The 25,280-nt window shown below is 58.4% G+C and overlaps 2 protein-coding genes across 17 annotated transcripts; one reads left to right on the forward strand and one right to left on the reverse strand.

The window, feature by feature from the left end:
- Window positions 1-411: 411 nt before the first annotated feature.
- On the forward strand, window positions 412-1,899 carry SH3BGRL3 (SH3 domain binding glutamate rich protein like 3). Its single transcript, XM_002913302.4, has 3 exons — window positions 412-580; window positions 1,215-1,382; window positions 1,507-1,899. Exons 1-3 carry the CDS (start codon window positions 533-535, stop codon window positions 1,570-1,572), a joined length of 282 nt encoding a protein of 93 aa, XP_002913348.1. The 5' UTR covers window positions 412-532; the 3' UTR covers window positions 1,573-1,899.
- A 706-nt stretch (window positions 1,900-2,605) lies between these two features.
- On the reverse strand, window positions 2,606-25,231 carry UBXN11 (UBX domain protein 11). 16 transcript variants are annotated; one of them, XM_034647171.1, is made up of 16 exons: window positions 25,112-25,231; window positions 24,873-25,001; window positions 24,162-24,372; window positions 19,626-19,731; window positions 18,814-18,936; window positions 18,087-18,220; window positions 15,781-15,881; window positions 15,284-15,338; window positions 14,729-14,805; window positions 12,412-12,538; window positions 6,067-6,281; window positions 5,705-5,782; window positions 4,612-4,729; window positions 4,379-4,521; window positions 3,116-3,189; window positions 2,606-3,041 (listed from the first exon to the last, which is right to left on the reverse strand). In XM_034647171.1, the coding sequence occupies exons 4-16, from the start codon at window positions 19,694-19,696 to the stop codon at window positions 2,621-2,623; spliced, it is 1,737 nt and encodes a 578-aa protein (XP_034503062.1). In that variant the 5' UTR covers window positions 19,697-19,731; window positions 24,162-24,372; window positions 24,873-25,001; window positions 25,112-25,231; the 3' UTR covers window positions 2,606-2,620. The 16 variants fall into 16 exon arrangements, with proteins under 16 accessions (XP_034503062.1, XP_034503103.1, XP_034503090.1 ...); XM_034647212.1 differs by lacking the exon at window positions 25,112-25,231 and having other exon boundaries at window positions 2,606-2,820; window positions 2,977-3,041; window positions 24,873-25,068; XM_034647192.1 differs by lacking the exon at window positions 25,112-25,231 and having other exon boundaries at window positions 2,607-2,820; window positions 2,901-3,041; window positions 24,873-25,005.
- Between the last annotated feature and the right edge of the window lie 49 nt (window positions 25,232-25,280).

A 25,280-nucleotide genomic window follows, 5' to 3' on the forward strand; every position in this document is an offset into this window, starting at 1 on the left:
GGTGTGCGTGTCGCCCGGGGGCTGTGGAAAGGGTCCCTTGGAGTGAGGTTCCCTAGTCAAGGAACTGCCGGTTTCAAAACAGCCCAAGACTTCAAAGCTCCGAGCGGCGCTGCGCTCCGTGGCACCAGGGGTGGGCAGCTGGGTGCAGCAAACCCGGGGGAGGCTGAGGCGGCCTTGGCCACACCCTCACCCCTGCCCTCCCTGGCCTTTCCGGCCACCGGGGCCCCTCCCCAGCCTCACACGGAACCCCAGATCTGGGAAGGGCCGAAGAGGATGGCCTCGCACGGCACTAGGGTCCTCGGCCAGTCGCCACTGAGGGGGGAGGGGAGGGGGACAGCGGCGTGCAGGGCGGGGTCGCGCAGGCTCCGCCCCGGCCGCACGCCTGCCTGCGCCGCCCATTGGTCCCGAGAGCGGTGACTCGCGGGCTGAGCAGGAAGGAAACCGCTCCCGAGCGCGGCGGCGTCGTCTCCGGGCAGTGCCGCTGCCGCCACAGCCGTCCGTCCGCCTGCCGGCTCACCCGTCCACCCACAGCATGAGCGGCCTGCGCGTCTACAGCACGTCGGTCACCGGCTCCCGTGAAGTGAGTGCACTCCCGGGCCGCGCTGGGGGAGAGCGCGGGCGGCGGTGTCGGGGCGCTACGGCCCGGCGCCCGAGACCCACCTCCAGGGCGGGGGCGGGGGAGGCGACGAGATGTGGGGCTCGGACTCCCGGGTCGGGTCCCAAGGTGGGCTCCGAGGCTCGAACCCCTCCTTTGGGCATCCTGGATCCTAGGCAGCCCCAGCGCAAGCTGCCCACGCCCATCCCGTCGCTCAGACACGCACTCTCTGCAACCCCACTACCACCCCGATCACATCCCGATCGTTCCCTTCCACTCCTCCACTTTGTGTGTACCTGGGCGGGGGTGGCCCCTTACCAGCCTCCACCCAAGCCTGCCCTGCCTTCCCCTCGCGGAGCTCCTGGTTCTCCCCCGCCCCCCCACTCCGAACTTTATCCCACTTCCCTTCTTCCTTCTGACTCCCTCCGCATGGTGGTCCCTCTCTCATCCTGCACCACCGCAAGCCTGACTCAGCCTCCTAACTCCCTAGTGGCCAGAACGCTGGCCCAGGTATGGAGGGAGACAAAAACTACTGGCCACAGTCGCTTTCTTTCTGTTCAGGGTTCCCCCATGAATCCTCCAGCCTGCTCACTAACCCCTGCCCGCCCTCTACCCCCAGATCAAGTCCCAGCAGAGCGAGGTGACCCGCATCCTGGATGGGAAGCGCATCCAGTACCAGCTAGTGGACATCTCCCAGGACAACGCCCTGCGGGATGAGATGCGAGCCTTGGCGGGCAACCCCAAGGCCACCCCACCCCAGATTGTCAACGGGGACCAGTACTGTGGGGTATGGGCCCCGGGGGTTGGGAGTGGGGAAGTGTAGGAGGACTCCTCCTGAGTCAGACATCTGAGTCAGACCCGGGACAAAACAGCAGCACTCAGGTGACCATCTCTCCCCTCCCCTCCTCCAGGACTATGAGCTCTTCGTGGAGGCGGTGGAACAAAACACACTGCAGGAGTTCCTGAAACTGGCCTGAGCCCCCGGACTCCATCACCACATTCCCCCCCAGCCACCGCCCGGCCATGAAGGACCTTCTGACCTTGGAATCTCTCCCCCAACCCGAGCCCCTTCGCCTCCCCTCTCCTCCGTTCAAAGGCAACATTCCTTACCCACTAGTTTCAAAAATTGTCTTAAGCAACAGCCCAAGTGCTGGCTGTCCTCTGCCAGACCCTGAGGCTGCCACCCTGCCTGGCACTGGCTGATGGGTGCCTTTGTTGGTTCCATCAGCCAGGGCTCTGCCAAAGGCCCCGCATTCCCCGTCCTGGGAGCACCCTAGAGACAATTAAATGTCCCATTCCATGGACACCTTGTCTGTTTGATATGACCCGCACCCTTGCTCGGAGCAAGGCTGGTAGATGGGATTGTGCGGAGGCTGGGCTCCTGTGGGCAGGTCGGTGGAGCGGTCTCCTGCATGGCACCTGTGGGTATGACTGTGCACGTATGTGGGTGTATGTCTGGCACATGCATAACTGTGTGGACCTGCGTTTCTGGTAACAGTGTGGGTGGGTCACCTCCTGATTCACACGCATGTGATAGTGTCCTGACACGCCCAGCTTGGTGAGTCTAGCACATCTGTATGCCAGTCGGTAATGTGTCCGTGCCATGTGGCCACCTGCCCGGGACCCAGCAGACTGGCTCAGAGTGCGTGTGTCATGGAAGTGGGTTCACAGCTGCAGTTCTACCAGTTCGGGGGCAGTGGCTTTGTGCAGAGCGTTGAGGAAGTGTCCCCGTGTGCTTGTGCTTCTGTGCCTGTCCGTGCACAGGGATCTGCCAGTGGCACACTCGCCCGTGAGGCTCTTCTAGGCCAGCTGCGGAGCCCGCCTTCCCTCCGCTGGCTGTCTTAGCCCTTCTGCGGAGAAAGAGGAACCTAGAGGACAAAGACCCAGCGGCCAGGCCCGCCAGCTGGGGCTCGAGTTACAGAGGGGGCGGGTCTGCACCGCCCCCTCCCCGGCCCAGCTGGGCCCCCGGCCTTCCTTGGCGCCCGGCTGGGCTGCCCCGCCCCGCCCCGCCCCGCCAAGAGAGCCTCACGGAGCAGCCTGTGTGGGAGCGGGCGCTTTATTTGGAGGAGGGGCCGGGTCCTGGAGCAGGCGGTGGGGCCCGGCTCGCCCGAAGCAGCAGTGCTGCATTGGGCACCAGGCCCGCGGCCCGCAGTGTGACTGTGTCGTCGTGGTAGACCGTGGGTGGGAACGTACTGATGATCTCGAAGGTGGTGGCGTCCACGGCCCTGGGAACCGGGCAGAATGCATCAGGCCGGGTCCTGGGGCCGGAGAGCCCCTGTAGCTGCCCGCCCTGCCCCGTGCCCACCTGGCCTGTGCAAGCAGGGTGCGCACATCACCAACAGTGTCCTCAGGCCGCATCATCAGCAGGAAGGCCTGCTCACCATTCTCAGACTTGATGCGCAGCGTGGAGAGCAGGGGTGCCGGTGACTCTGGTGACTCCTGGCTCCTGTGGGCCTAGAGGCCATCAGTGCCCCCTGGTGGCCCAACCCCAAGGTCCTTACCTCTTCTCTATGCCCTCACCTCTCACGCTCAGCAGCCAAGGCTGGTGTCTCCACCACTATCTCCTGGACCTGGGCAGGCAATGGGCAGCAGTTCTGGAAGGCATCGATGAAAGGATGAGCCCTGGGCCCTGCTAGAGTCACACCCTTCCCCAACCCTTAGAGGGGACTTCTACCTGACCAAGGATGGATGAGACCAGTGAGCCAAAGGGGGAGAAAATGGAAGGGAAGCTTTGGGAGGCAGCCCCATCGTTCCCCTAAGAAGCCTGAAGCTCCCCCAGTGTAGTGGGGGAGACAGAACCCCACACAGTGACTGGGCTGGAGGCCTAACCCAGCAAGGGTCAGGGAAGGCTTCCCAGGGGAAATGACACCTGAGCTGTGACTAAGGATGAAGGGTCCATAGAAATGGAATGGGGGCAGGAAGAGAATCCCTGGTCAAGGAAACCTTCTCTGGGAGATGATACATTTGAGAAAGTGTTAGCAGTTCACATAGCTGAAGCTGAGAATCAGGCTGGACTGGAAGAAAGAAAAGGTTAGATATGGGAAGAGGACCAAAAAGGGATGGTGGGCCTCGAGTGCCAGGATAAGAGCTTGGCCTTACCCAAGAACCACTGGAGGCTTTCAACAGGGAAGGCCCAGATCCAGTCTGTTTTACAGAAGCACAGAGACTGCTGGGGGAGGACAGTTGGAAAGGCAGGAGTGGGGATGGCGGGCCAGCAAGAAGCTGCTGTGGGGGTCTGAGACAGCCACTCTGGTGCCTAGTCTGAGATGGTGGGCAGTGGGAAGGGAGAGTGGATGGATTTGGGAGGAGGGCTAGAGATGGAGAGATCAGACAGGACTTGGCAAGGTGGGGTGAAGGAGGCAGAATGGTAGGAAATGGAGGTTTGATGCCTTTCACTGGTGGGGATGGGGGAGGAGCAGCAGGATGGGGAGGGAGGAGGGAGGATGATGTGTTCTAAGGGCCAGGAAGGGAGATCCAGGACCGAAATGGATATTCTGGTCTGGACCTCGAGGAGGTGGCCCAGGCCTTGGGCTCACCCCTGGCCTAGACTCTGACTTTGCCCCTCTTACAGCCACAAGGCCGCCAACCCAGCCCCTCTCTGGGTGCCAGCCCGGAGCCCTCCCCAGATTGTGTTCAGGAGAGAGTGGAACTGCCCTGAGAGCCTCATCTCTCCATCCAGGCCCTCCTCAGCGGCCCCTAAGCCTGAGTCTCCAGATAAGCCACTGCTCTGGTAGGTTGGGCCTGGGAGCCCAAGAAGGCTGGGGGAGCAAGGGCTGGCCTCACCTGCAGGGTGTCCCGGATGGGTCCCCGGATATCAATCACCTCGCCTTGCCGGATCACAAACTTGGGAAGCCTGTTCAGAAACTTCTCAGCAGTCATCCTGGAGCCTGCAGGGAGTGCATTGGGAACCTGGGCCGGGGGAGGGGCTGTGTGATGGGTGATGGTGGAGGAGGCCGCCCAGAGCCTGTCCCGCACAGTGCCCCCACCACCCGGCTCGGCCTCGGCGCCAAGCTCACCTGCGTGCTCCATCCTGTCCAGCGGCTTGTGACTCTTCTGTTGACCCACCACGCGGCCCTCACCTGGGAACGGGTCCAGCCCATTCTCCGGGTAGACCTGATGGCGCAGGTCACTCACCTGGCAAGAAGGAAAGGCGACAGCGGTGAGCGCAGACCTTCAGCCCTGGGCTCCACCCCACGCTTTTCACCCTGAGGCCTCCCTGCCCCCCCCACCAGGAATAGGCTCAAGGGACGGTCTGATGCAATCCCCATTTTACAGATGAAGAAACTGAGGCCCCCAAGAGAGCAGGAAAGCTGCAGTTCATGCTGCTGTCACCCACCTGGGCCCGGCCCCTGCAAGCACCCCTCACCATGCCAGCTGGAGCCACCATACTGACATCCTCCCCAGAGAGCCCCTCTCAGGAGCCAGCCAGGAAGCGAGGGACCAGGGTGTTAGGAGAGGGCAAAGCCCCGTCTTGGCATGGACTGCCTCAAACACCCCCGGTCGTGACTCACACAGTTTGCCAAGCCCAGGTGGTGGGGGCGCACCCTCCCTCGCGCACCCTTGCTGTGGAATGACGCACCACCCTCCCAGGTGCTGCTGGCGAGCTCCCACCCCGCAGCCCTCGTCTCACCCCCACCCACCCCGCCAGCGGGGGCCTGGCTCACGCCCTGTCCTGTAGTCCCAACATTTGCCCCCCAGAGCGCTGCCTTCCACACCCACCACATGGCTTCAGGGGCCTCTGGGGCAAGCCAGGCCGCTTTTGCATAGAACCTCGGGAACCCCAGGCTGTCAAGGAAGGTGTCCTGGACAGGGAGGGGCAGTGGCCCTGCAAGGCTGAAGGCTGTGCCTCTAGGGTGCCAGCAGGGGGCACTGCCTGCCGCTCAGCTACAGGCCGTCGCCCTGGCTAATGGAGCCGCGGTGGCCCTGCGGCCTCCCTCCTCCCTTCTCTGCCTGGCTTAGGCTCACCCTCCCCCCAGAGGTCATCAGACTGGGGTTCCCTTAGGTGGGGCAGTGGCTTCCCCCCCAGACTGGGTGATGCCCGAGGAAGCAGTTTATCCCCCACCCCCTCCAAACTCCTCACACAGGGTGGTTTGAGGAGCAGCCCATCACCTTAAAGGGGACCCCATCAGGGTACAGCCGCTGGAGCTCTGAGGGGAAGAAGCCGTCCAGTATGTCTCGGAGGCAGCGCTGTGGCGGGGATTGGAAGAGTGAGGCCCAGCTGGCGCCGGGCGGCACCTCCTGCTCTGCTTCCTGTCTGGACGACCAGCCCAGGGCCCTGGGTTTACCCAGTGGATCACACTGTGGACATTTTCAGGGCCCCAGAACTGGGGCGGGGTTGGGGCGCGCTCTGCAAGTTGCACGTGGGCTTGGGAACCTATGCAGGGTGGCTTGAGCTGCCCACCCAGACTCCAGCTACCGGTGAGTGGGCAAGGCCGCCAGAGCGGCCTGTCTCCCCTCCCCACCACTCCTACCTGCGTGGAGGGCTCACGGAAGGGCTGGAAGGGCCCATCGAACATCATGAGGCCATTCCGATAGAGCTTCAGTGGGATGGGCTCCAGGACACGGAGCCTTGCTCCACCGGGCATTGGTGTCACCTGGGTGTCACCGTCTACCACCAGCTCACTGAGATCCTTCAGGCTGGCCAGCAGCCTGTCAAAGTCCACCTCGGGGGGCGCCAGTGAGTCCCCTGGCAAAGAGGACAAACATCTATGAGGCTCTTTTCATGGCAGCTGTGTGCTCCAGCAGCCCCTTCCTTGGCCCCTGGCGTGCGAAGCAGTGGCCTTGGCATCTCCGTGAGCGGCCATCTGGGCAGGGAGGGGGGACAACTACCGCTATGGAAGAGCTATCTCACTGCATACTCACCTTGTGCCGGGGGCTTAATACCTATCGTGCCACTCTCGTCCTACCAACCCCTACGCTGGGGCTGGGATCACCTCCGTTTTTCCGCTGAGGAAACCCCAGATTAGAGAAGGTTCGCAGTGGCCTGGGATGCAGAGAGTAAGCGGCGGGAGCAGGCTCTGATACCAGCTCTGCCTGCGTCAGCTCTGGATCATCCGCCTGGGTTCAAATCCCAGCGCTTCAGCTCCCACCTGTGTGGCCTTGGTCAAGTCACGTAATGCTCCACACCACAGCCTCCCCTCCTACAAGGGTCTGGGAAGGGGAGCGTGAGAGGGCCAGCTCGCAGCAGGCCGGCTGCCCAGTGGGTTATTGCTACCAACCCTACCTTGCACAAACGGACCTCAGGCCAACCCCGAGGCTATGACGCAGGAGTCATTTATCTCCATTTTACACATGAGGAAACAGGTCCACAGAGAAGAAAATGACTTGCCCCAGGTCACTTGGCAAATTAGAGGAGGGGCCAACTCTCGAGTCTGCCTTTCCCACCCATCCGCACCATCAGGAAGGGGAGGTGGGGGTAGGGACACATGGCTGTTTGGGGGCGGGGGGCGTTGGGACAGCTGCTGGACAGAACAGATATGAGGCCGACCTTGGCTTGTGCAACTATTTCTGGGTCACACACCCCTCTGAGAAGCTGACAGACACTTTGGCCTCCTCTTCTGAAAAATGTGTTGCACGTACCCGTGTGCCTAAGCTTCCGGGGGTGGTGGGGACAGCCACAACAGACGCCAGAACAGGAAGGCTGGAGGGCAGTGGGATGCTGGAGGGGGACAGGCCAGGGGCCCATTGTCGGTCCTTGAAGGGATCTGGCTCCCAAGGAAATCATCCACTACGGTGTAACCCTACGAAAGCTGTTTTCACCAGGACAGCCAGGCTGCGGCAGGATGTGGGTCAGGACTCTGGGGGCCCAACTCCTTTCCTCACAGTGGCGCAGTGGCTCTGGAGGCGTGGCGGCTGTGCTGAGGAAGTACAGATGTGGGTGGCTTTGTTTCCTGTTGCCTTTGTGGCTGCCACGGCCCAGCTGGACTCCTCCCTCCCTACATCTGCTAGGTTGTGGGGGCTGCACCTGCCCCCCACCTCCTTCTGGGGTCCCCTGGAGGTCCTGAGATGCCCAAGAAAAACTCACAGGACACCTGGCATCCCTGGTATGAGTCAGAACAGTATCAAGCCACTTTTCTCTTTAACAACGAACTACATTCAGAACACACTGGTGACCCTAAAAATAACAACAGAAGAGCTTGTCTCGTTGAACTCCTGCCCCTACCCCTATGTTCCTACAGGCGGGAAAAGCAAGGCCTAGAAAGGTCAGATGACTGCGCCCACGCAGACCACACCAAGCTGACCCAGGACCACTCAGATAAGCTGACTGCGAATCCAGCTGCATCCTGGAACCAAGGCTTTCTCGGGGAGCTGAAGGACATGGGGTGAGGGACAGTGGAAGGGGCAGATGAAAGCCCGGGGGAGGATGCCACGAAGCAACTAGAGGGAGAAGAGTTTGCTGAGAGTCAGCCCTGGAGGCTGTCAGCTAGTGGGGCTAAGGTGTGCAGAAGTCAACGCGCGCTGGGCTGGGCAGGCGGCGGGTGCAGCAGCTCGCAGGGACACCAGGGGCCCAGGAGATAGAACCGCAGCTCCGGGCCAACCGGGCCTGAGAATAAAGCAGGAAGCCTGGCACTGGCACCACAGAGCAGGGAGTGTGCCACAGAAGCCTGGCCCGTCGCCAGGTCACATGGCGCAAGGCAGGTCAGAGGTCTACTGAGGCATTTCCTCTCTGAGCTGCCGGCTCCCGTCCACGGAATGGGAGAGAACAGGAACCTTTATCCCATCCAGCAAGATCCAGCAGGGGGAGCTGACTAAGGACTCAGTGACCGTTCACTTCGTGTCGCGCACCTAGAGGCGGGTATTAGCACTCCCATTTTAGAGATGAGGAGACGGGGCCTTGTAAGGTGACATGCTCCTGGTCGTGCGGCTTTCGGGGCCCAGGTGACCCCACGCCTCTATTCTCAGTGATCATGCAGACTGCCTCTCGGCGTTGGTTCTTTGGAGGCTGCTCCCTGGGGTCCCTTTCTGAGGAGGGGTGTGGTGCAGGGAGAGATCATCTCTGAGGCCTCATCCAACTTTGAGCACCCATGATTTTATGAAAAAGGGAGTTGGGGAGGCATGGAGATCAAGACCAAGCTCCTTGGCCCAAAGCTTGAGACCCTTGGAGCCCCGGTTCCCCATCCTCCCCTCAACCTGTTCCCCCATCACTCTCTGGAGCCATCCTCCCAGGGCCACGGCTTCTAAGCTGTGTGATCCTGGACAAGTGGGTCAATCTCTCTGGGCCTTGGCTTCCTTTTCTATAAAATGAGGACAATAAAAGTCCCCACTTCACAGGTGGCTGTGAGGCTCAGAGGAAGTGCGTGGCAGACTGTGGCTTTTGTTGTCACCACCCCCCCCACCCCCCCACCCCCGCTCATCACTGGCTCAGGATGCTCACCCACAGCCTCCTCTGAGAGGCCTTGCCAGGAGCCCCTGCCCTGGAGACTCAGCCTGCTGAGCTCCTGCAGCCTTTGGGCCCACTCCAGAGCGTGGCCCTATCACAGGTTGTTGTCCTTTTCTGGTTGCTTGTCTTTCCAACCACAGTGGGCACCCCTCGAATGCAGGCTACAGCGTCCAGCCTGGGGCCTGGCCCAGAGTGGGGGCTCAAGGAGCAGGTACTGGACCCATTCCGCCCTCCCTCCATCCCACCAGTATGTCCGGAGTGCCCAAGCTCTGCTCAGCCCTGAGAATCATGGCTGTGCCCACACCAAGTCCTGCCCTCCTCAAGCTCCTACTTGAAGGAAGGAGACAGGGTGACAGCAGTGACAATGGCCTGTGGTAAGTACTGCTGTGGAGGCCGCGGAGCCCAGAGGAGGGCCAGACCCGGCCACTCTCGGCAGGTGCCCGCTCAGGGCTGGCTCCTCACACCTGCGGGAAGGGCCACCTGCTGCTGTGAATACCAAGGTCGTGCCCTGGGGCCCCGGCATGCCTGTCCCCACCGCCTCACACAAAGGCTGCACAGGAAACAGACCTGCTGTCTCCACACACCCGCAAGCCTGGCCCTGCTCTGGGGACCTACGTTCACTCTGCTCCTCTGCGGAGCCGGTGAAAGACATCAGGCCCTGAGAGTCCGATCACCGCCAGGGTCACGGCCAATTCTCTGGCCCCCGCGGTTGAGCATCATGCCACCCACCCCCGCCTCATCCCGTGCAGAGGGTCATCCCGGCGTGCCGGACCATCCAGGCCTGGGCACCCAGGCACCCCCACCGATCCCGCGCACGAGCCCATGCCCTGGCCCCTGGCCAAGCCCCGTGCTGGGTACTTTGTGGCCTGACAGGGGCTAAGCAACCACGGCTCACAGTCGTCACTCACGCGCCATCAATGAGTGACCTGTGAGAACTTCCACGTGCGCTACAGCATTCGGTGCCCTCAGTGGCCTGGGCGTCTGCACGCCATCTGCTCATTTCACAGATGAGGCCACGGAGCTCAGAGGGGCAGGGATGAGGGGAGGAGGAGCTCAGAGGGACCATGGTTGAGAGGGAGGAGTTCAGAGGGGACAGGATGAGGGGGAGGAGGAGCTCAGAGGGGATGGGGAGGAGGAGGAGGAAGAGTTCACAGGGGACAGGGAAGGGGGAGGAGGAGCTCAGCGAGGACTGGGATGAGTGAGAGTGGGGAGTTCGGAGGGGAGAGTGAAGCGGGAGCAAGGAGCTCTCAGCCCTGAGGCTCACCACCCGGTAATGGGTTGCACCAGAGAAGGACTGTCCCTTTCAAGTCTCCGCATAGCCTGAAGCACCTGTCATCCTATTTAATGCTCAATTTACTGGTGGGGAGGCTGGGGAGGGGTGAATGATCCAGCCTGAGGCCAAGTCCTTGCAAGGCTTCCCCCGGGCTGAGTCCCCTTCCGGGGCCAGGGCCAGAGAAGACTCCTCCCCAAGGCAAGAGTCCTGGCTCTAGACCAGTTAGCTCCATAAAGATGCGTGGCCCACCCTGCACTGCCGCCTGGGGGGCCTGGGTCATACCCAACAGAGGGAGAGCCAGAGTGTCCGGGCCAGCAAGAGGCCGGCTTTGTGCCCCTGAGGGCCCTTGGGGTGGCAGCAGCCTGGCACCTGGGGACAAAGCCGTGGGGGAGGGGAGAAGCCAAGAGAGAGAGAGGGGTGCCAGGAGGAAAAGCTGCTGGAAATGAAGGGCCTGTAGTTCAGGGGGCAGAAGAGCTAAACCGAGGCCACTCCATGCTGAGGACTCAGAAAGCCAGAGGGGGCGGCAGCACAGCGGGGACTTCAGAGCCAGCATATTCTGAGCGTAAGCAAACAACTCGGAGCAGAGTGAGGGCTGCTCTGTTTTCGGCAGCGAGAGGGTAGGAGTCCACACAGCCAGGTCTGGAAACCAGCTATCCGGGCTGACTCCCAAAGGAGCCGGGAGCCCGCCCCCCCACCCCCAGGAGGAAGGCCGCCCTCCAGCCGGCAGGGGCACGTGGGGGGCCCAGGGTGCAGTGGTGGCAGGCCTCTGGTGCTAGACCCAGAATGTTCTTAGAGCATCTGGCGGTCACCTTTCAGGGCTCCACCTCCCACCCTGGAGCGGGTGTCCCAGGCCATCCCTGATTCCTCCTGTCTGCTCCCTGATGTATAATCACCGAGACCACGGATTCCAGCTCCTAAATCTGCCCTGCCCTTCCTCGCGGTGCCCCCCAGGATCACCCTTCCGCTGGACACATCTCGTCTCCTGCCTGGAGGACTGGAACCACCCCCTAAACGGCTCTTGGCCTTACGTCTGGCCTGCTTCGCTCAACCGTCTCCAGATTTCTTAAGCGCCTCAGTTTTCTCATCCATAAAGTGGAACAGCCCCTGGCCCGTGTCCAGGCTATTGATGAAAACGCTCTGAAAGCTGCAAGTGGTGTGCAAGTGGGAAGTGAGGTTTTTAGAAGACGCAGTGAGGGAGCTGTGCCCTGAGATTTAGGGGGATCTGGCCAAAGCTCAGGTCGGAATGGGAAGCAGGACTCTCATGTTTTGAAACGTATGAAATCAAGACTGCGTCATCATTTTCCAAACACTCCCCTCGGGAGCCACGCTCAGCCACGCTCATCCACGCTCCCGAGGCGCCGCTGCTGCCTGACGGCGGAAAACAAGGGAGGCCCTAGTCGTGGGGCCGAGGACACGCAAGGTCAGTGCCAAGTGCTCTGCATCAACCCCACCGACTCCTCCCAGCTCCGCGGGGAAGAGCACACCCCCGTTTACTGATGGGGAACTGGAGGCTCAGAGAACAGAAGTCACGTGCCCCAGTCCCACCGGGAACGGGCGGTGGAATGGAGATGAGCACCCGGGTCTGACCCACTCCAGAGCCTGGAGAAGTACCTCCTGGGCAATCACCTCCGTTCTTCGAAGAGAACGGAGCTGGCTCTCGGAAATGGCCGGTTCTATGGCCCCACACCTGTGGGGTGCATTCCTCTAGATCTGAGCAGTCAAGTTCAGAATAAAGAACGGTGGAGTCCCAGAGAAACAGGGCGAGTTCAATGGCCTGGCTACAAGCAAGGCTGAAAAAGGAACGCAAAGAGGGGATCGAGCCTGGCACTGACGGCAGCTTCCAAAGCAGAGGGCTCACTTTTAAAAAACTTTGGGATGGACGATATTTTGTAAACTATGGAGCCTGAGACAAATGAGGTCTTCTTACATCTCGAATCTCTGGGTCTCTGCAGTCTTGGAAAGATGAGCAAGCAGACGGTCTGAGGCCAGACCAGAGGAAGAAAGCGGTGGCAGGTCAGGTGGTCAGTGATGGAGGCAAAGGCCTGTCCTCCCTGCTCCTGGGTCAGGGGCACGAGTGAGATCGCCTCTGGACAGCTGCTGGCCAAGAGTGGTGTCAAAGAATTCCTTTTGTAGGAGGGACTGGGGGCGGACCCCCTACTCTACCTGGTTTCCAGAACTTCTTGGCTGTCATCCAGTCCCTCTTGCCATCCTCTGAGTCTGACTGGTCATCTGAGCCCTCTTGGTCCACGGGCTCGCCCACCCACTGCAGCCCATAGTCACCGAGGAACCGCTGTATGGAGAGAAGAGGCAGGTGCAGGGGGCACGGTCAGCTCAGCCCCTCAAGGAGCAGCCAGCAGCAGCCCAGTCCCCCGCCTCAGGCCTCAGCTCCTAGAAGGCACTGGGCAGAAGGGATGGGCACCCGGGGCCGTGGCTACTTCCTGGCTGTGACCTTGGGAAGCCACTTCACCTCCTAGAGCTGCAGGCTCCTCCCTGCCCCATATGCGAGTGAGGAGGATTCAGTTAAGGTAATTCACATCGAGCGCTTAAAGCACAGTCTGGCGCCAGGAAGGCCTCACTGAAGGCGGCCCTGAGGGCAGTGGGGCACCCGGTGCCTCTGGCCTGAGTGGAGGAGGGGCAGGGTGAGCCACACGCAGCCTCTCTCGGGCTTGGCCTCCCACCCCCTCTGCCACAGGAAAACTTCTGACTTCTACACTTCCTGTCGCTGCTTCCTCGACTCCCTTGCTCTCCTGAACCCACTCTACAGGGCCCCCATCTCACAACTGACTGCGACTGCGCAGGTACGGCCACTGACGGCCAACCCGGGACCAAACCCAGAGGGTTTCCGTCCTCAGTCCTCAGCCCCTCAACACATCTCGCTCCTTCTCACTCTCGCATTTCCTGCCGTCCACGCTTAGAGGTCTCAGAGGCATCGCAACATGAACTGTCCCCAACGGTCACAACTCCGTGTCCCCACCTCCCAAACCTCTGCCCCTCCAGATCCCCAGTCTCAGTCAACAGCACCCCTCCACCTGGGCCTCAGCCATGACCCACAAGGCCTCTGAGCACCACCTGCAACGCACACTCGAATCTCTCCACTCCGCTCTAGCTCCTAGCTCAAGCCCCGGCCGTCTCCCCCTGGACAACTCAAACTGCGCTTCCACCGGCCTCCCCGTCCACGCCTCTGAAACCTTCCCGTGGTCTCCCATGCTTGAGGACAGAACCCAGCCCCGAACGACGGATAAGCCCCAGATGGTCCTTGCCACCTCTCCTCCTCACTCCCACTCCCCGCACCCACGCCGTCTGTGACAGGAGGTGGAGCCTAGCATCTCCTCCGCCTCGAGCCTCCTTCCCTGGTCCCCTCATCTCCAGATCTGCCCGATGCCACCCTGCAGAATGGCCCAAACTCCAGCTCGCCTCTATCCTGTCTCCCAGCTAAAGATCTAAATATTTCATCATATGCTCTGTACTCGTGTAGCTGCGTCCTTGTTTATGTCTCTGTCCCCTCCAGCCGGTCGGCCCTGAGGACAGGGACCACGTCTACCTCCCCGCGCCTGGCAGGATGCCTGGCACACAGAGATACTGCGTGTGAGTTAAATGAAGTAGTCGATAGGTGAATGCCACCAACGTGGGAGCCGCGACCCCCTCTGCCCTGAAGCTGTGGGCACGGCGCTCACCCCCTGCAGCGGCTGCTCAAAGCCCCCAGGCTGCCAGCCCTCTCGCAGGCCGCTGGGACAGCCCCAGGTATAGAACAGGCCCCGGGGGGCGAGGGCCCTCAGCCACAGTGTGCTTCCGTGGTCTAAAGTAGGTGGGGCTTTGGGAGTCAACTCTGTGCCGAGAGTGAGAGGTTGGACCGAGGGAAGAGCTTCTGGGGGTGGGGGGCCCATCATCAGGGGTGGGGGCCCTGGGGAGGCCTGTGTGCCCAGGACCCTCCCTTGAGTCTACAGTCCCTACAGTTCAAGTCTTGCTGTGTGATTGGGGAAGTCAGTGGGCGTGACAGAGGGCACATGGTGAGTGAGACGCCCCGTTCGGAGGCCGGGGTGGCCGTGGCCCGTTGGCGAGCACACACAGCCGGGCGCTACACCGGCTCCTGGCTGTGCAGCAACCAACAGGAGCAAGGGCGTCCCTGTGTTCGTGCAGCTCACAGTCCCACGGGGAGACTGAGGCCCCCTGGGAAGGGCCCCCAACCCGATTTGAGGCTGAGGCTGAGTGAAGACTCGCCAGGGGAAGGTGGGAAAAACCTTTCCCACGGGCCAAGGTCCTGAGGTGGGAAGAGCTCGATGGGGTCAAAGAACGAGAGGCAGGCCTGGGGCTGGAGCAGAGAGGCCCCCGGCGAGACCGAGGGGGTCGGCAGAAGCCGGCCTTCGGACTCTGGGTTAGTCCTGCGGAGGGATTTACAGGGTTTATGAGAGGGGGACCCAGACAGGAGTGCTCCGAGCCAGGTCCCGAGGGGCAGACAGCCCTGGGCCGCCGCCTCTCTCACCTCCATCTCCCCGACCTGCCGCTGCAGCCGCGAGCACATGGCCTCCAGCTCCTGCTGCTGCTGTGCGGTGACCCTGCCTGCAGGGAAAGATCGAGAATGGTTCTGCTGCCCCGGCAGGGAGGCTGCCGGACCACCTCTGGCCCTGCACGGCCTTCTGCCCTGAGGGTCATTGGGAGAAGCTGCCCTTTGAAAACTCAAGGGGTCCCCTGAAAATGGCCTCTTGGCCTCTCCCCCAACCTTGAGAGGGGATGCCCAGACTGACTCTTGGGAGACCGCCACCCCCCAACCTCACCCCCCAAGGCTCCTGAGGTGCCTGTGTTCCTCCACACTTTTGACGGCGTGCCCAGTGCTCAGGGCTAGGCTACGTCCACACCCCGGGGACTCAGTGAGGAGGACGGCACTGTCCTGGTGTGTCACGGTCGCTCTCTGGGCTCCACTGTCCAGGCCCCACTACAGGGCTCAGCTTGCCGCTCCTGGAGCCCTGATGCCCAGGAGCCACCGGCCCAGGGGAGGTGCCCCAGGAGGGCTGACCGGCCCACCGAGAGAGCCTCTTACCCTGGTGCTCCTGGAGGGTCTGCACCATTTCCTCCAGGGCCCGTATCTTCCGATCCTGCAGCAGCAAGACAAGGAGGGACAGGCAGACCGGAGCCCCTTCCAGACAGGAAGACCCAAACTTCTTGTCTCTGTGGGGCACTGGGGAGTTTAAAGACCCTGCCCCTGCCCCCATTTGGCACAGCCACTGCTCCTATCCCTCAGATCTCTTTGTGGTTCCACTGCGGCGAGGAGAGGTGGGGAGCACCCCCAAGTCCCCCAGCACCGGCAGCCACTGCTGCCACCTCGTCCAAGGCTACTGGCCTTACTCAGCTGTAGAGAAGACCCTTAGCCTCTCTGCTCAGGTCACAGGGACCCAGATCAGCCCCAGCCCCTACGTGGCCCTCGAATTGGGAGGTTCAGTGGGAGAGATGGTTCTAGACTCACTGGCCTCCCCAGCCTGGGCCCTCCACCCCTCGGACCAGACCCCGGCCCGCTCCCCACCACCCATGGGGTCCCACCTTGGACAGCAGCTCATCAGACTGAGACCTCACTTGCCGCTCCAGATCCCGCATCTTCCTGGTCAAAGTGGCCACCAGCTCCGACTCATGGAATACGGGGACTGCCAAACAGACAAAGTCCTGGAGCCCGGGCCTAGAGTGGAGGCTGAAGTGTGGGGGTCCAGTGGAGGGGGACGGGGATCCCCAGAAGCAGAAAGAGTAGTAGAAATAGTCGCTGCCACTTAGATAATAGGGACTGTCCTAAATACTTTGCCTATATCAGCTCGTGCTGTCCCCAAAGTATGCCTCTGTTGACAGGAACACAGCGGATAGGGGAGCAAGTCAGCGGCGAGGACAGGCAAGCACCCAGATCGGTGTGTGAGCTCTCTGAGGGACACATGGCCCGGGCTCCTCGAAGACATGTCATTTAAAATTTAAAAAGGCAAGGACACTGTTCTACAGAGGTTTAACAGTCAAATGCAGAGCCCGACTCTGATTAGAACCTAGATCAGGAAAAACAATAGCCAGGAACTAGTTTTAGAACATAGGAAGTCTGAGCCCAGAAGAGGGGCTTGAGAGCATCACCGAATTACCATGCTCTTGGGTGCCGTCCCGGTACCGTGGGCATGTGTTTCCTTATTCGGAGGAGACGCTCGCTGAAGCATTTAGAGGTGAAATGTCATGATATTTGAGATTGACCCCTACATGGTTCATCAAAAAAATACATTTACATCCACACATAGGTGTATGTGGACAGAGAGAAAGCAAATTAGTGGCAAAATGTCACTCATTGTTGCACTAGATGGCAGACATATGGGCGTTCACTGTACTATTACATTAATTTCTTTATAGGCTAGAAATTCTTTAAAATAAAAAGTTTGGGAAAAGAAACAAAAGAAACATAGAGGGAGGAACGGGCCCTCTCCTTCCCCTGCACACTGTCCTGTGTGCGGAGCAGGGACTGCATTTGTCACCACACAGCCATGTGGGCTGACATGCCAAGGATGGATCATGGAAAGATGGAGAAACCTGAACTTTTTTTTTTAAGATTTTATTTATTTATTTATTTATTTATTTATTTATTTATTTGAGAGTGAGCACGAGTGGCAGGAAGGGGCAGTGGGAGAGGGACAAGCAGATGCCCTGCTGAGCCCGACTCGGGGCTCCACGCCAGGACCCCGAGATCATGACCTGAACCAAAGGCAGATGCTTAACCGACTGAGCCACCCAAGTGCCCCGAAACCTGGACTTTCCATGATGCCTTTGAGTGGCTGGATTAACAACCCCGGGGCTGCCTCCTGGACTTGGGGCTTTGCGGGGCGCAAGTCCTCCTCAGCGTTCCCGCTAGCTGAGTTAGGGTTTTCTCTGCCTCGCAGGCGAAGCTTTGTAACGGCTATACAGACACCTGGGTCCGGTGTGTGCATGGAGCACGGATGAGCTCACTGAGGCAGTGGGGAGAGAGAGAGAAAGAGAGAGGGGGTGGGGGGAGAACTCAAGGGAGGAGCATCATACTGAAAAGCTGGGAGGAAAAGAAGGAGCTAGCAAAGACAGGAAAGAGCCTGGGAGGCAGGAAGAAATCCGAGAGAGCAGTGTCATGGTGGCCCAGCGCCCAGCACGATCCGAGAAGGAGGGAACAGTGACCCGTGTGGAATGCTGCTGTGCAGAGAAGTGAGACAGGACAGGCAAGTCCCTGTTTGTGACCGCGGTTTGGACAGACACTGGCTGACAGTGGGGCGAGGAGCAGATGCCAGGGGAGAGGCAGAGAGCACACGGGGAGGAGCTGGTTATTGGGGTTTGCTAATGACAGTGTCCCCAGCTGGGCTGCAGGAGATCCTGAATTTGTGCCTGAATGGCTGTGGAGCCGGGCTCTTCTGGTCTCCTTTTCCCACCTCCATTCCCTGTCCTACCACCTGGAGGGGTGTTTGGTGGGGGATTGCCTCCCACCTCACAGATGAGGAAATGGGAGGCAGAGACAGAAAGTTGCTTACCCAAGGTATCACAGCTAGTGGAACCTTCTAACCTCATCCCCATCTCCTCCAGACTTGTGGCAGACTCTGACCCTACCTGCCCATGTCTCCCTAGTGTCCAGGCCCGTTCCACCTTCCCTCCTCTGGGAAGCTGCCAGTGAGCCCCATCTGGGCACCTCTGAGATCAGTGCCACCACAGCCCTTTGGGGACAGTGCAGGCCAGACGAGGAGGGCTGTCTGTGGACCAGGGGCTCACCCAGAGCAGGCAAGAGTAGGTCCATGCCTCTCTGAGCCTTGTCCCCTCTCTGAGACCCTCTCCTGCTGCTGGGGACCCGAACCCCCTCAGGCCTCTGTTCTCACCTTGTCTACTCACAGGGGCACCTACGCCACCATAGCAGGAAGGGACAGAGATCCTTTCTTCTGAGTCAAGTCCGTTATTCAGCACGTCCGCCTCGTCCTCTGCCAACAGGGATGCCCAGGTCACTACTGTGGGGCTGAAGCCCAGAGGAAACTGGGACCCTGGGCTCTGGCCCAGATGAAGCAGCCTGTACTCTGTACCCCCAAGTGTACGTGGATAGAACACGTGGGATGTCAGGGAGCATGGATCCAACCAGAACAGGCCTCGCAATTCTCCCAGCCTGGCTCCTGGGAGGACCTGAGCAGCCAAGGCCAGCCACACGGTGGCAGCAAGAATGGGGTTGGGATGCAAAGGTCTGAGCCCGCGGGAGGTGGGGAGCGAAGTGAGGATGGGGCTTCTGGGGGAACAGGCGGTAATGGGCTGGAGGAGGCTGTCAGGGGAAGGAGAGCTGGGTCTGACCCCCATGGCTTCTTGACACGCACTGGCCAACCCCACAGTGAGCGGGGGTGGGGAGGCTTCCCGTGTCAACAGTGACGTCTCTGCTAAGGGCGTGGGGCCTCCTCATCCGAGACCTGCCAGAAGTCCTACCGCAGGGCAGTGTAGGGGAGCTGCACGTGGGTCAGCTGTTCTGACAGGGCCATCATCCTGGCCCTCTCTCCATCTGCACGACCCCAGGGACACCCAGCAGGTGGGAGGTGAGGGGGACACGAGGGCAGAGCCCACACTTACCATCTCCGTAGATTTTTATCCCTCGCCTGCTGGGAAGCCGAGCAGGAAGGAAAGGACAGATAAGTTAGGACCCTCTGGAATGTCACTGGGGGAGCAGCTCTGGCACTAGGTGCCCAGCCAAGCCTAAGGAAATGGAGGTTGGGCCTCTGCCTCCCGAGGCTATCTCCTCCCCAAAACCCATCCTTGTGCTGGGGCAAGCCAAGGGATGGGCTTTGAGGTGTCCCCTCCTCCCAACGGAGAAGGGCGGTAAGGGCTGAAGGGCAGAGGTCTGGGTGGAAGGCACAAGAGCTCCCGAGCCCAGGAGCCCAGCCCCCACCCCAGCTCCGCTTTGAAATGGCTGTGGGACCCCAGGCCTGTTGCTAAGCTGCCCTAGATCTCCCTGGCCTTCAAGCGACTCAAAGTGGTGCTCAGAAGAGCAAGGAGAGAGGTAAGAATGCTTCAAAAGGATGAGAGCATGGGACAGATGTAACGGAGTCCCTTTCCTGAGGGCCCAGCACAGGGCGGGGCTGGAGTAGCTGGCCCATCGGTGTTGGCAAATCGACACCCGAACAGGGACTAGCCGGGGCTGTGCCGCTCCCCCCCAGCCCCCACTCTGGCAGAGGACACGGAGCCAGCGCTTGGCTCAGACACGCCGCGGAGCCTCTCTGAAGAAGTTACACAGAGAAAGACACGGTGGTCAGGGAAGGCTATGTAACTCCTCATTTTTTCCCTGAGACACTAGGAGCCATTCTCCTAGTCCACGGGGGGCCAAGAGGAGGTGGGGCCGTGAACACAAAGACCCCCCCCACCCCGCCCCAAGGCAGGCTCCTTACCCTGGATTCACAGGCTCTGACTGCAGGGGGACTCTTCGTGTCTTGCCAAGGGAGGCCAAGGGTGAGCTCATAGTTCCACTTCTAGATTCTAGCTGTCAGGAACTCTCTGAGAAGAAAGAAGGAAGTCAGTCCTTGGGGACAGAAGGGGCCCAGGGCTTCAGGACCAGGGACACTTCCTCTTCCCTGGTTTCTTTTCCCAGGAAGGAGCTCTGTCCAGGGAAGAGCACCCCTCACTTCTTCCCACTGCACCTGCAGAGGTTTCTGGGGGCAGCTTGGCCTCAGGACCCCTGTGCTTGATGTCGGTGATGGGGGTGGGGGGTACAGAGATGGGCTGGGGGCCTGGGACTTTCCCAACTTAGAGCCGGGACACAAGACTACCCAGAAGGCCTGAGGCTTTTACCTGTCCTTCAAGGAGTTGGTTGACACAAAGCTCCAGTGTCCCGTCCCCTCCTACAAGAACCCAGCTGTCACTCTGACTCTCAGAGCCACAGAGGGGAAACCCAAGGGCAGGAGATGACCAAGGCACAGTCCATGCGGAGGGCAGGTCAAGAGCGCAGGCTCTGCACAGGCTCTGCGACCCACCAGGGTAACCCGTGCCTTGGTTTCCTTTGATATAAAGTAGGGATGGTGATAGTACCAGCCAGGTAGGGTTATCAAGGGGATTCAGAGATAACGTACGTAAGGCACGTAGCCCAGCGCCACGCTAAAAGGAAGCACTTAAAAATGTGACCTGTGGGGGCACCTGCCTGGCTCAGTCCAGTGGAGCCTGTAACTCTTGATCTCGGGGTTGTGAGTTCGAACCCCATGTTGGGTGTACGGATAACTTAAAAATAAAAAAATTTAAAATAAAATAATTTTTTTTTCTTAAGAAAAAAAGTTTTTTAATGTGGCTGTTGCAGCTTTTGTTACCATACACTGAAGACACTCATACACGTTCGTTCCCTTCCTTCTCTCTTCCTTCAGGAAAGATGAATGCGCATCAGGAATGGAATTAAAGGCCACTACTCTATTCAGTGAATTAAGTATATTATGTGGCTAATATCTAGAAATCCTAGAACCAAAGTACCCCCATTAGGGCCTGAATCAAGTCTTTTTAGGACAAATCCAAGGCAGTTGCCCTTTGAAAATGTGTGGCATGGCCTCCCAGAAGGGGAGCTGTGCCACTGGGAGGCAGCTTCTCGGTCTTCATTCCAGAGTTTGGGACTCATGCCCCAGGTCTAGAATTTCCTCACCCCCACCGTCGGCCTTCCCAATCTGCCCCTAGCCTGCCCTGGTCCCTGCTGTCTTGTCCAGGCATCTTCATGGTTTGTGTGGCCAAGTGTGACAATCCCCTCCTTGTTCCCTGTGCCAGTCTCCGGCCAGAGGGATCTTCAGAAACATAAAGCTAACAGGTCACTTCCTTGCTAAAAGCTCCCAATGGCTCCTTCTTGCCCAGAGAAAAGAAATTCAAAATGCTGGGGCGCCTGGGTGGTTAAGCGTCTGCCTTCGGCTCAGGGCGTGATCCCGGCATTGTGGGATCGAGCCCCACATCAGGCTCCTCTGCTATGAGCCTGCTTCTTCCTCTCCCACTCCCCCTGCTTGTGTTCCCTCTCTCGCTGGCTGTCTCTATCTCTGTCGAATAAATAAATAAAATCTTTTTTTTAAAAAAAAAAAGAAAAAAAGAAATTCAAAATGCCATAACAGGGGCGCCTGGGTGGCACAGCGGTTAAGCGTCTGCCTTCGGCTCAGGGCGTGATCCCGGCGTTATGGGATCGAGCCCCACATCAGGCTCTTTGGCTATGAGCCTGCTTCTTCCTCTCCCACTCCCCCTGCTTGTGTTCCCTCTCTCACTGGCTGTCTCTATCTCTGTCAAATAAATAAATAAAATCTTAAAAAAAAAAAAAAAAAAAATGCCATAACAGAGATGATCTCCTGACCTCACTCCCCCATCTCCCCCTCCTACACTTGAGCCAGCCCGGCCTCAAATGCACAGGCCTTGGCACACATGGCTCCCCCGGCCTGGAACCCATTCCTGGAATGGCATCCCCCCTCCTACCTGCACCCTTCCCTTGGTTGGGCTAACTCCTCTTTTTTGTTTTTGTCTGCTCTTTAGTTATATTTTAAGTTTTTATTTTAAAACTGACTGAGCCTGGGTGGCTTAGTCGGTGAAGCGTCTGCCATCAGCTCAGGTCATAATCCCAGGGTCCTGGGATCGAGCCCCGCATCGCGCTCCCTGCTCCATGGGAAGCCTGCTTCTCCCTCTGCCTGTGCCTGCTCCTCCACCTACTTGTGCTCTCTCTCTCTCTCTCTCTCTCTGTCAGAGAAATAAAATCTAAAAAAAAAAATAACAAAATAAAATTATTATAGATTCACAGGAAATTAGGAAAATAGTACAGAGGGGATCTGTGCACCCTTTACCCAGTTGCTCCCAACAGTGACACTACATGCGTGCACCCTTTTATGCTTTGTCACCCACTGGGACATTCCAGGTGACCGCAGTCAAGGTAAGGTACCACTTTATCACACACAGAGATTCCCTCACCCTGAGGGTCTCCCTCATGCCAACCCTTTCCAGTCACACCCATACCATCCCCCACCCCTGGCAACCACTACTGTTTTCTTACTTCAAGAATGTTACATAAATGGAAACATACAGTACTGACCTTTAAAAAGAATAGCTTTATTGAGATCTAATTCACATACTTAACCCTTTTAAAGAGTACAAATCAGTGCTTTTGAGTATATTCACAGAGCTGTGAAACCATCACCACAATCAATCATTAGAACATTTCATCACGCTAACAGGCGATGTTCCTTTTGTGGCTAACACTGTCCTGCATGAGCTTCCACCAGCACCGATCAACCCTCCCTTCTCCAAATTCTTACCACCATCACAACCCCTCAGAAGAAACTAGCTAAAAAAAGACAGAAGTTCACAAGTGTTGGTGAGGAGGTGGGGAAATTGGAACCTTAGCTGGAATGGAAAATGGCGCAGCAGCTGTGGAAAACCGTCTGGAAGTTCCTCAAAAGGTTACCTGATGGCTCAGCAATTCTGCTCCTGGGTATCTACCAGGAGAAATGAAAACTTATGTCCACACAAAACTCGTCTACATGGCTGTAGCAGCACTATTCATAATATCCAAAAATGGAAACAACCCAAACGTCCATCAGCCAACGGACAAAGAAGTCTAGCGTATCCTTACAGTGGAGTATTATATGGCCATGAAAGAAATGGAAGCCAGATCACCACATGAATGGACCTTGAAAACATTATGCTAAGGGACAGTCACAAAACACCACATATTATTATGAACCCATTGATATAAAATATCCAGAATGGACAATTCTAGAAACAGAAAATAGATTAGTGGTTGCCTAGGGCTGGGGAGCACTGGGGTGTAAAGGGGGGTAGTTGCTAAAGGGTACAAAGTTTCTTTTTAGATGAAAATGTCTAAATTGATTGTGGTGATGGTTGCACAACTCTCATGAAGACCCTAAACACTGTTGAAACTTAGATTTCAAAGGGGGGAGTATATAGTACGGGGATTATATCTCAATAAAACTATCACAGAAAAAAAGGGGCCTGGTCCCTAAACCAAACCCAACATCTTCCCTCAAAATAAGCCTCTCCCACTTCCCCCTTCTTAATGGGATCCCATCATCCAACCACAAAAATTTTCCTCTCCTTCCTCCTCTCTTAATCCCATTCGTTGCCAGACTTTGCAGGTTAAACTCCGCAGTGTCTCTCACACAGCTCCTTCTTTCCATGCCCACGTTGGCCATCCTCGTGGGGCTCTCACTGCCCTTCCTTGGGGCTGTCACGATGGCCGCCAAGTGACTTCCCTGCTTCCCGTTTCCCTTCAGGCCAATTCAACACACTGTCTCCAGATTAATTTTCCCATGGATTGTAAGAGACCTCTGAGGGTGATGAATGCATCTCCCTATCAGTCTAGGGACTCCTGAGTGCGGGACTGGGTCTCCTCCTCACTCAGACCCGGGGTGGGGGTGGGGGTGGGCCTGAGGACAGAGCCACGTCTACTCCCCTCACATGGGGGCTTCCAGGGGCCGACTGTTGACTTCCTCCTCAGGCTGGAGACTCCTAAAGGTTGGACTGTCTCCCCTTCAGGCTGGGGCTTTGAGAGGAAAGCTGTGTCCCATGCCCCTACGTCTTTAGGACCCAAGTCAGGGCTGTGCTTGACTGATGACATCCTCCGGCACACCTGCTCGGTCTATTCGCACAACCCACCCCAGGCCCCCGAGCTCTCCAGCGCCGACAAGGCCCGGCCGTCTGCACGCCTTCAAGCCCTCACTCTGCAGCTGGAAGAGCTCACGACGGGCCTTCAGTCACGACCCAACCCGTCCCTGGGAGCCGCGTCGCCTCCTCCCGCCTCCTCGCTAGCCACCGTAGGCGGGGGCTCAAAGCCGCTCCCAGGATGCGGAAGCCTGCTGGGCCGCCAGGCCGCGGGGCTCGCGGGTCCTCGGGCGCTCGGGGTGAGGGCCCCACCTGCGTCGGGGTGGGGGGGTTCCGGAGCCGCCAAGGTTTGAGCGGGGACTCACCACGCAGGGCCACAGAGCCGTCCCGCGGCGCCGCCATCTTGTTGTCACGCGGTTTCCCAGGCGACCAGGACCCGTGCGCTTCTCATTGGCTAATTCAAGGGGGTCCCAGCGGGGTGCCACCGCTGTGCTCGAATTCTATTGGCCCACGAGTCTAAACTCTTCGCGGAATACTGCAAATCCCAGAATCCACCGCCGTGACTGCCTTTGGAGTCTGGAGAAATGGAGGGTTCATTTATACCTCCCACTCCGAGAAAGGAGAGAACCTGGAGTTAGATTCTTGAAGCGTCTGAAACCTGAATGTGTAATCCGACAGTGCAACCGTTTTTGCTAAATTGATTTGGGGGGAGATTATCCCTCTGAGTCTCTTGTTTCCCCATCTGATCAGTACAGTACATCGCGGGGGCTTTTTTGAACATGAATTGAAATGATGCAAGTACTTAATAAATGTTTCCTAAATCCGAATTTCTCTGCTCACTTCTTTTTTTTTTTTTTTAAAGATTTTATTTATTTATTTGACAGATTTTATTTATTTATTTGACAGAGATAGAGACAGCCAGCGAGAGAGGGAACACAAGCAGGGGGAGTGGGAGAGGAAGAAGCAGGCTCATAGCAGAGTAGCCTGATGGGGCTCGACCCCATAACGCCGGGATCACGCCCTGAGCCGAAGGCAGACGCTTAACCGCTGTGCCACCCAGGCGCCCCTCTGCTCACTTCTTGACCAGATGGAGCCCTACGGGCATGCTCAAATCCTAGTTCCCTTGTGTAAAAAGTTCAGGCGAGACTCGTTTTGCCTCTGGATGACATTGACTTTGAGTGAGATATTTCTCCTCCCAGCCTCATCTAAAAAATAAGATGTTAGGTTAGAACTAGAACCAGTTTAATTAAGAGCATGGATTTTGGCCTCAGGAGTCCTGGCGCCTGACTTGTGTGTCCTTGAGCAAGTTACTCACCTTCGTTTCTTCATCTGTAAAATGGGGATAATACCCACCCCGCAGGGTTACACTGAGGATTAAATGAAATAATTATTCACAGTACCTATCACAGCACCCATACAAAGTTTTCAAAAACATTTCCTGTTTTTAACTATTGTTAGCATTATCTCTCAACCTTTCAGCAGTG

The sequence above is a fragment of the Ailuropoda melanoleuca genome, chromosome 2 (genome assembly GCF_002007445.2).
Source record: "Ailuropoda melanoleuca isolate Jingjing chromosome 2, ASM200744v2, whole genome shotgun sequence".
NCBI lineage: Eukaryota > Metazoa > Chordata > Mammalia > Carnivora > Ursidae > Ailuropoda > Ailuropoda melanoleuca.

What these genes read in the sequence shown, in the direction of transcription:
- UBXN11 (XM_034647171.1), bottom strand. Translation starts at nt 19,696, where the DNA reads ATGAGCTCACCCTTGGCCTCCCTTGGCAAGACACGAAGAGTCCCCCTG. An exon ending in TCAGAGCCTGTGAATCCAGG is followed by an intron (nt 18,937 to 19,625) that starts GTAAGGAGCCTG and finishes CCATTTCCTTAG; the next exon opens with GCTTGGCTGGGCACCTAGTG. An exon ending in CTGATGGGGTCCCCTTTAAG is followed by an intron (nt 4,730 to 5,704) that starts GTGATGGGCTGC and finishes CCTTCTTGCCAG; the next exon opens with GTGAGTGACCTGCGCCATCA.
- SH3BGRL3 (XM_002913302.4), top strand. Translation starts at nt 533, where the DNA reads ATGAGCGGCCTGCGCGTCTACAGCACGTCGGTCACCGGCTCCCGTGAA. An exon ending in CGGTCACCGGCTCCCGTGAA is followed by an intron (nt 581 to 1,214) that starts GTGAGTGCACTC and finishes CTCTACCCCCAG; the next exon opens with ATCAAGTCCCAGCAGAGCGA. An exon ending in ACGGGGACCAGTACTGTGGG is followed by an intron (nt 1,383 to 1,506) that starts GTATGGGCCCCG and finishes CCCCTCCTCCAG; the next exon opens with GACTATGAGCTCTTCGTGGA.